The 8,796-nt window shown below is 36.6% G+C and overlaps 1 protein-coding gene across 1 annotated transcript; it reads left to right on the forward strand.

Annotated features, from left to right (window-relative positions):
* Window positions 1-1,200: 1,200 nt before the first annotated feature.
* ppp1r42 (protein phosphatase 1, regulatory subunit 42) lies at window positions 1,201-8,166 on the forward strand. The gene is made up of 9 exons (XM_026292350.1): window positions 1,201-1,352; window positions 1,998-2,213; window positions 2,295-2,461; window positions 3,320-3,458; window positions 4,307-4,423; window positions 6,008-6,125; window positions 6,307-6,441; window positions 6,842-6,929; window positions 7,449-8,166. The coding sequence occupies exons 2-9, from the start codon at window positions 2,082-2,084 to the stop codon at window positions 7,531-7,533; spliced, it is 981 nt and encodes a 326-aa protein (XP_026148135.1). The 5' UTR covers window positions 1,201-1,352; window positions 1,998-2,081; the 3' UTR covers window positions 7,534-8,166.
* Window positions 8,167-8,796: the final 630 nt, after the last annotated feature.

Genomic DNA, 8,796 nt, shown 5'->3' on the forward strand with positions numbered 1-8,796 from the left:
ATAGCTCATGTTTTTGCCAGATATTTAAATGTATTACACGGATGACTGTCACAGTGCTGAGAAAGTATTTAGACTATGCACTTTTAAAACAGTTTCACTTAGTGTTTGGTCTTTCATGGTGATTTAAGAATCAGTAAAACATATTGAACTCGTTGGACATGTAAATATTGTGATTATCACCAGATGGACATTTGTATGCATGACTAAAGGTGGAATAGGAAAATGTATGTAAATTATAATCAAGTCAAATTGTGGACAGCCAAAAATCAATTACCCATGAATTTTACCCTATTCTTTTAACATTTATTAGCTTTATAATTTTAAAGTATGTTCCCCATTACTATAAAAAGCCTTCAGATTGCAGTGGAATGCCTTTTCATTTGCTATCCACACAAAAACAGAAGGGTGAAAAACTGGGTGATTTGACATTGACTGATGTGGGAACAGCAAATTGATAAGGCTCGTTAATACCTAGCTATAGTGTTTAGGGCCCGTATGACCCCACTAGGATCTGGAGATGTTTAGTTTGGCTCTCAGAAGAATTAACTTCACAAGCATGTGTTGATGGCTGTGAAGTTGAACCCAGCTCTGAAATCTGGAGGTTCTACACTTCCTCTTTGCAATGTGCTTCTGCATAAGTAGATGTAAGTCACTCCTTCACAGGAAACCCAGGTCATGACATAATATAGATTAACAATGCAGGGGTCATTAGGAGAAAAGAACTGTGGTCTTGATTTGATATGTTACCTTAAAAGATAAGACATTATAGCTTTAAAAATCCATTTTATAGCTGCACACAGAGAATAAGAAAATACCAATAGTGTAAAGTTTATTTATTTTAGTGGATGTGATATGTAGGCTACTAATTTGTGATCATCTGTAAGAGGCACCTTTTTATCACTGTCCTAAAATTCCAAAATTGTAGTAACCAATTTTTTTTTTTTCAAATTCATCTGGGGTTTATAAAACAATAGGGCAATTTGGTTAGCCACTCCCTTTTCTCAAATAATAATTTGATTTATGTAATACTATTTATATTTTTTGTTTTAAGATTATATAGCTAAAATTCAATTTTTAACTAATATAGTGCATAAGTGCTAGCCTTCTCCTTAAATGGCGATAATTAGGCCTGTTTGCTAATAAATAAATAAATAAATTATTGCCGGTGTTGCACCAAAATCTGTATCCCATGAAATCATGTGACTGGCGTGTTGTTGCACTGGTTTCCATAGCAACGTGATAGTCTCAAACAAATCGCCTAGCTAGCTTAACTCGCAGTCATCTTTTAATTTAGTTAACGCTAAACCTGTTGAGATAGTTCACATTTTAAAAAGCACAGCTGACACCGAAAGGTAGGAGTGTTTAGCGAATGTTTTATACATGTTCAAATTCAGCATAATAAGCGGGTAATTAGCGTTAAATGAAGTTATATAGGATGCTAGTGAGCTTTAAAGCAAGCTTGAAAATAGCGTAACGTTAGCCACTTACATCCGGTCCGATTTTTTAAATGCACCGTCTTTCCTTTTACTCTACCTACCCTTGGCCTGGTGCTTGTGATGTGCATAAGAGCTGATGTCACATCTGTCTGCCCACCACTAGCTAGCTACATTTACCTACGCGCAGTGACTCCCTTATATTTAGCAGCTGATATAAATAATAATTCCTATTTGTAAAATGAAGTCAAAGTGCAAACGTTCATACTTCAGCACCAGGTCAAGCTAATAAACAAGCCCCATAGGTACAGAATAGAATGAAGTTCCAACCTTTGGCCTCATACAAAGTTTCCTGGAAAATATCTTTTATTCATCAATTATCTCAAATTGTGAATGGACAGTTAAGTTTTAGGCCTTGTAATGTTTTGTGCAAGGTTAATCTTTGCTTGTCATTTGTGATTTTAAGGACTAGAATAATTTGGCATTAGTAAATAGTTACACAGAGGAGCATTTGTTTGCCTGCTAAGGTCTATTTCAGCTCACACGTGTCTATTTTACACCCAGGCAGCTGTAGTCACCGCTGTGGGCTGAACGCTTGGCTGAAGCCGAAAAAGATCCTCTCTGAAGCAGTGTCTGTGACGAGACGCCATGGTATGTCTGACCATAGATCTGATTGCTAAATCTAGAAACCACTTCAAAAAGAAAAGGGGTCTCTCTTTCCCAGAGTACCTCAAGACACTCACCCACCTCCACTTTTCCAGCAAGAATATCAAAGATATTGTAAGTATCCATCATTAAGGTTAATGTCTAATTATTTGTTTTTATTACTCTATAAAGCTTCACTTTTCTTTTTATTTTCAGGGGGATCTTTCCATGTGTAGAAACCTCACTGTTCTTTACCTGTATGACAATCAGATCACACATATTTGCAACCTTGGTTTTGCCTTCAACCTCACGCATCTGTATATGCAGAACAATGACATCACTCGTATAGACAATCTCTTTAATCTGCAGAAGCTCTCCAAACTGTAAGTAGACTGGTCTAACTGATTGTTGTCCTGTGTTGTGTTGGTCATTTTGTCTTATTTTCAATCTACGTTACCTCTAGGACATCTTTTAAGTGTGCATAAAATCAGCTTCTGGGTTTATGCAGATGACACCTAAATCTACTGGAGCTGTGACCCTAATAGTTTTAAAGAGACTGTCTCCCATATAAACTTTCTAGAAGGGATCCAAAGCTCTCTGAGAGCTTTTTTTTTTTTTAATTAAGCCCATTTAATCTCACCTGGGTTGCTCTAACTACATTTTTATGACAATAGTTTAAAAAAAATCTTGTTAAATTGTAGTTAGTTTAGAAATTGACTATAAAATTGTACTTAATAAATTTGAAGCCAGGATTGGGCTGGTTCCAAGCTACACCTCAAACCTATTAATCCCATACATGTCAGAGCTTTCCCTCAGGTCTACAGACGCAGCCCTTCTGGCTGCTCCAAAGTCTAGACTAAAAACAAAGATTGAGCAGCTGCAGTCAGAGCTCGCAGACTGTGGAACTGCCTCCCTGAAGAAGTCAGGTTGTCCCGGTCTGTGTTATTATTTAAAAGGCTTCCTAAAAAACATTATTATAGACTAAACTTCCTACGATCTTTTATGACTCTCTGTCTAAATTTGTGTTTTTGTTTTCCTTGAAATTGTTATATTCTTGTCCTATGTTGTATGCTACATTTGTTATAATATGTACCAACTGTTATTGTGTGGTTTTGTTTTTATTTACTTAGCATTTTGTAAAATATGTCTTTAAAAAGGTTCTATATAAAAAAAGTTTATTATTGTTATTATTATTATGAGTCTTAAGATTATATAAATATGTGTTTTCTTCATCTCTGCAGGTATCTTGGTGGAAACAGGATTGCAGTGGTAGAGGGCTTAGAGGAGCTCAGTGAGCTCAAGGAGCTTCATCTGGAGAATCAGAGGCTAACACCAGGAGAAAAATTGCTCTTTGACCCCAGGACTCTTGTCTCACTTGCTGTATGACCTATTTTCACATTGTTCAGTACAAAGATAGAATGAGAAAAAAAGGATGAGCTATATATTTATATATTTTCTAAGTTAAAACAAGGTTAGAGGAAAGCCTCATTTTCTCTTCTCATACATAAGGATATATGTCAAGTATCAACCTGGTAGATTATCGTAAAAGATCTCAGATTTTTCAGGGGCGAGTTATCCATGTAAAAGCAGTATTTTGCTGGGTTTGATGATGTCAAAGAGGCCTCTGTTACACTCTGGTCTGACAAATCAGTTAGGTCTGTTTGGTTTGTTTACTGCCCAGGCCATGGATAAACACACCAGAAGTCTCAGCTTCTTGTTTGTTTGGATAATTAAAAAAATTGCTGTGTAAATTTAAAGAGTTCCAGGTTTTTATAAATGTGCCGTTACAGGTTTTCTAACCAAGATTAAGATTTAGAAACAGCACTGAATCTGACATGGCCATGAGATGCCTTCTTTTTATATTCCCAGCTCAGGTATATAGTAGGATAAATGTAGTTATATAAAAGAAAGAAGGAAAGAAAGAAAAAAATGGTAAAATCTAAATTGAAGTGAAAAATTATTTTGGACATTAAAATTCTGACAAATATGATTATTTTACACACCACATTTTCTATTATTGTGTGTCCAGAATGTATATATGTGATTTTTGCCTCTTTTCTGTGAAATTGTGTTACATGTTTGAATGACTAAGTTTATGCATGGTTAAATGTGCAGTTTTCTTTCTCTTCCTTCTTTCTTGGGGTTTGTCCTCCAGTGTTGACAGTGTTGTTGTCATCACATAAACCATGAAATTAACTTGTCTCCATTAATCTGGTTTCTTCGTACAGAAATCTCTTTGCGTCCTGAACATCAATAACGACAATATTGATGACATCAGGGACCTGGCAGTGCTGAAGGAACTCCAGCATTTCTCTGCTACTGAGAATAAATTGCACAATATGGAGGTAAATATATTTTTTAACTTGTTAAAAAAGTATTTATTATAATTCATAAACAGTTATAATTCAAGGCCTCTTCTCCAATATGTCAGAAGTAGACACTGTATGCTTTACACTAAGCAGTCAAAGTAAATAGTACCACATCATTTAGCATACCACAGAGTAGCTGATCAGGGCAGCATTAACATTGTTTCGTAGCTCTCTGGAGTGATGTGTGAAATAATATGAAGAACAGGGTTCTAAAGAACCAAATCCTGCAAACCCCACCATTGGCTTGCAGTCTCCATGACAGGGTCAGAATTTTTCAACAAATCAACGAGCCATTCCCCTGGGACTTTTCTCACTGACAGCTTTAAACAAGCATAAGTTTCTCTCTTTCTCTAAGAGGCTGCCTATTCCTCTCTGCCTTGAAATCCTCTGTTTGATACCTTAACCCACCAGTACTTAACATTTTAGGAGATTCATCTGAGACAGAGATATGATTTATGTTCACCGATTTTCCTGAAAAATGAACAGTTTGTTTTTTGAGGCTCACTCTCTCATGGCAGTCGTTTTTGTTTGAAACTATAGGTTGATAACATAATTTAAAATGGCTGTGTTCTTCTTTGCTATAACTGACTGCATTCCTAAAGCTATGTTTTGTTGAGAACGTTCATGCAGGTAATTGTACACGTGTCAGTTTTAGCAGATATTTCCTATAATTTATACAACCCGTCTGCCACTATTGATTCTGCAAAGAGAGCGCTTCAAAGGATCAATCCCTTCTTCTGCACTATTTGGTCAGAATCTGGAGGAAACATTATGGATTTTTAAAATAGATTATGACAGGCAGTCAGCCAGGGTGACAAATGGGGAGCATCTTCAGAGGCTGTTAGCTGTGTGCAGGGCAGAGAGGACAGGGAATCGAAGCCCTGGTCAAATACTGGTTCATAACTGGCCCATCATTAGTCCAGGCGAAAGAGGCAGCCAGGCTCAGTGAGTATCCAGTCTCTGCTGTTCTCCACGCCCCCACGTGGGGGGCAATTTGGCACTGGGCTACTCTTCAGTGAGGGCCTTCTGAGTGACGGCCCTGACACGATCATTTATCAAAGCTTGGGAGTGCGCAGTGCTCAGGGGTCCCCTCTGAACTGATTGCGGCACGAGCTGGAAAAGTGGAAGCGCTTTGGCCAAGACAGGAAGGCAATGAACAATCAGAGCGTGTCCAGAGAGTGTTCATATTTCCAGGCTTGGATTAATGTGCCTTTAGATAAACATACAACTGCAGGCAACTCGCTGGAGGAGCCAGTCTCACACTGCCTCAGGAGAAAACATGACACCAGCGACACTGTTTATTAAAATAGACTGATGTGTTGTTTATGCACTTTCCACTGGGCCCTGTACTTCACATTACCATTCACTTATACAATATTTATGTATCAAATTAGAATCGATAAATATGCATCATGTTTGTTTAAATGAAACTTGTGCATTGTTTCCTGTTTACTTGCTGAGTTTGTGCTTTGAACAATATTTCGATTTGAAAAATTAGAGGTTAATTAGAGGTGAAATCATAACATATCATAGGTGAACTTTCTGTTTGTGCATTTTTAGGAGTTGGAGGATGTGTTCAGCCACTGGCCTCAGCTGCTTCAAATGGATTTGGGTGGAAATCCTGTGTGTAAAAAACAAAAGTACAGAGACCGCCTGATTACCATGTGCAAAAGTCTTGGTAAATAGAATATCAGCATCTTGCTCTATTACATCCTAAAATGAAAATGCACTTTACTGCTCTAACTTACTCAGGCTAATAGTTAAGACTCTACCTAATTATTAAATTATTTAAAAATACTGTTTATTTTTCAATTTCAGTTTTCATTTTTGTTTGTTTAAATTCTTATTTATTTTGGCAGAGGTTCTTGATGGAAAGGAAATTAATGAGTTAACCAGACAGTTCCTTATTAACTGGAAAGCATCCCGAGAGGCCAAAAAGAAAAATAGAAACAAACACATGCTGCCTGGACCATTGACATCCTATCCCTTGAAAGGTAAGTCATTCAACTGTGTATGTATGAAAATATACTGTAACATCTTTGACTATATTATCACTATTATTCTCTTATTCTAATTGACAGGCTCAGGTATATACATCACTGTGAGAAATATTTTACATGTGTATTCACTATTGTAGTTGCATGCTTACATTGTTTATATGGTCATGTTTCTTATTTAAGTGTCTTAGAACACAGTCCAAATATTGAGAAATCAGTATATTTTTTATGACATTGTAATTTTTCATTAAAATATGAAAAAACTACTAATAGAATTTCTCAGTATTTTCTGTTGTTTTTATATTTATCATTCAGTTACTTCATTATACTGAGTGCATTTTTACACATTTGAATTTGTCTGTGTGTTTATTCTACTGAGACTTTGTTTATGCTGTAGATGACTTTAACACGGGTCATGGTCCACATCCTGGTGACATCTACAACCACGCTAACATGCAGAGGTGGAAGTCGCAGCAGTCTCTCAGGTCTACTATCATAGTTCATACAGATCTCATTTAACACATTATTCACTGACTCCGTTTGACTTTTTTACAAAATGATTTAAATGCAAACATTAAGTTCTTTGTGTTATATCAGTATAACATTGTTAGGCAACCAGCTGTCATACAGAATTTGTATGTGCTATATGAGATAATTTACATATTAGGATTGCTACAGCTGCTAACAGATTAGATCTCACACCACATTTTGAGCCTGTCTTGCAGTCTTCCCAACAATCAAGAAGATATGTTTTTCAGATCAGTTTTATTGAAAAATTGATTGTCGGAGTTGTCATTTATTTTCATTTGCCTCATTCTTCTGTCTTGATAAATTACTTGTTATTTTATGATCATTCTTTCTTTATTTGTTGTGCTGTAATAATACTGCCAATGTCCACTGTACATTTACTAAATTTCCAGGCACATTAATTGTAGAAGAAACGTTCTGTGGTTGCTGACCCATGATCTGATCATACTTGTTCTGCTTTTTCTCTGATCTCATAGAGCACCGACATTAAGGATCCCTATGCGTGGACTTCTCAGTGATATGGCTGTCTCAGCAGCTATCTGCGGTCGCGTGGATGCTTAGGACAAGCCTGTCAGTCTGACCAGTTCTTCACCCACAGTCGAGGACGAACTGCTTTGCTTAGACACCATATCCTGATGGCTGCAGATCTGTAATCCTTGTGTGTTTGAGAGGACAGAGAACAGTAACTATCACCCACTCTCTGTGATATCTATTGCCCTTTAGAGTCACTGCAGTATTGTTGACCTTGTTTGTTAGTCTGCTTTACCTGGCTTCAAAAAAATGCCATTTTATTCTTGTCACACTATATTTTCAAATATGTATAGAATGTTTTTGTCTTTGTAATAACTAAAACTGTATCGCTACAAAAGTGTTACTAAGTCTGAAATAGTCTACTGTTAAAAAAATTAGGAATTAATGATTTACATACATTTCTTTCCTTCACTTTCACAGCTGGTTCATTACATTTTTTGCGTCTGGAGATATAAATAACCTATCCAACTCACTGACAGATCTACATTTTCTTTAGCGCGTGTAATGTTTCTTCTGCTTGAATTTTGGCAAATAGGTTAACCACAAGCCGTAGACTGGCACAATGTAAATGACGCCCTTCAAGATTTGACATTATCCAAAGCTACATGTACAACATATCCTTCTATCTCTATGATAAAAGATTCAGTCCTCCTCATACAGTAACACTATGAGTGTATTTATTGTCATCGTTGTTACTAAATGTTTGAAGGAGTTTTTAGGAGACAAGTGGGCGGTAACCCCTGGAAGATGCCGGGTAATTAGAGGAACAAGCTTACTTAACCTTCTTTTACTTTGCCATATAATTAGTGGCCCCGAGCAATACTGTTACTCCATCCTTACAAAAACAATGTTTATTAAAAACAGTCTTAGGATATACATATTCTGAATAATTCCTTTCATTAATTTCCCGACATCTTCGTTTGGAGCCCTGGAAATCAGAGTGATTAATTTCTGAGTCTCCCAAGAATTTCCTCAATGCCTGCCTGTTGATTGCAGCGCTGGAGTTTATTTATTAGCTGTTCCAATGAGCTTGCAATGTAAGACACCCTGGCAATTAGTCATATGTTTTGCATATCACCTTACACTTGTCAGCTTGTCGTCATGGTCTATTGCAAATAGAGTTTTAATAGGATAGCCTTTATTTTTGACCACGACAAGCACATTTTGAGGTAGTTTTTGCTAAATTTCTCCTCATTGCACTTTTTGATAGGCTTATAAAGAAAATACAGTATCGGGGTCGCAGCCAATTAGAGTGGGACATAGCGTATCACATATCAGTTAAAGGAAAAGAGA

Source organism: Mastacembelus armatus, chromosome 20, assembly GCF_900324485.2.
Source record: "Mastacembelus armatus chromosome 20, fMasArm1.2, whole genome shotgun sequence".
NCBI lineage: Eukaryota > Metazoa > Chordata > Actinopteri > Synbranchiformes > Mastacembelidae > Mastacembelus > Mastacembelus armatus.

What these genes read in the sequence shown, in the direction of transcription:
- ppp1r42 (XM_026292350.1), top strand. Translation starts at nt 2,082, where the DNA reads ATGGTATGTCTGACCATAGATCTGATTGCTAAATCTAGAAACCACTTC. An exon ending in GGACTCTTGTCTCACTTGCT is followed by an intron (nt 3,459 to 4,306) that starts GTATGACCTATT and finishes TTCTTCGTACAG; the next exon opens with AAATCTCTTTGCGTCCTGAA. An exon ending in ATAAATTGCACAATATGGAG is followed by an intron (nt 4,424 to 6,007) that starts GTAAATATATTT and finishes GTGCATTTTTAG; the next exon opens with GAGTTGGAGGATGTGTTCAG.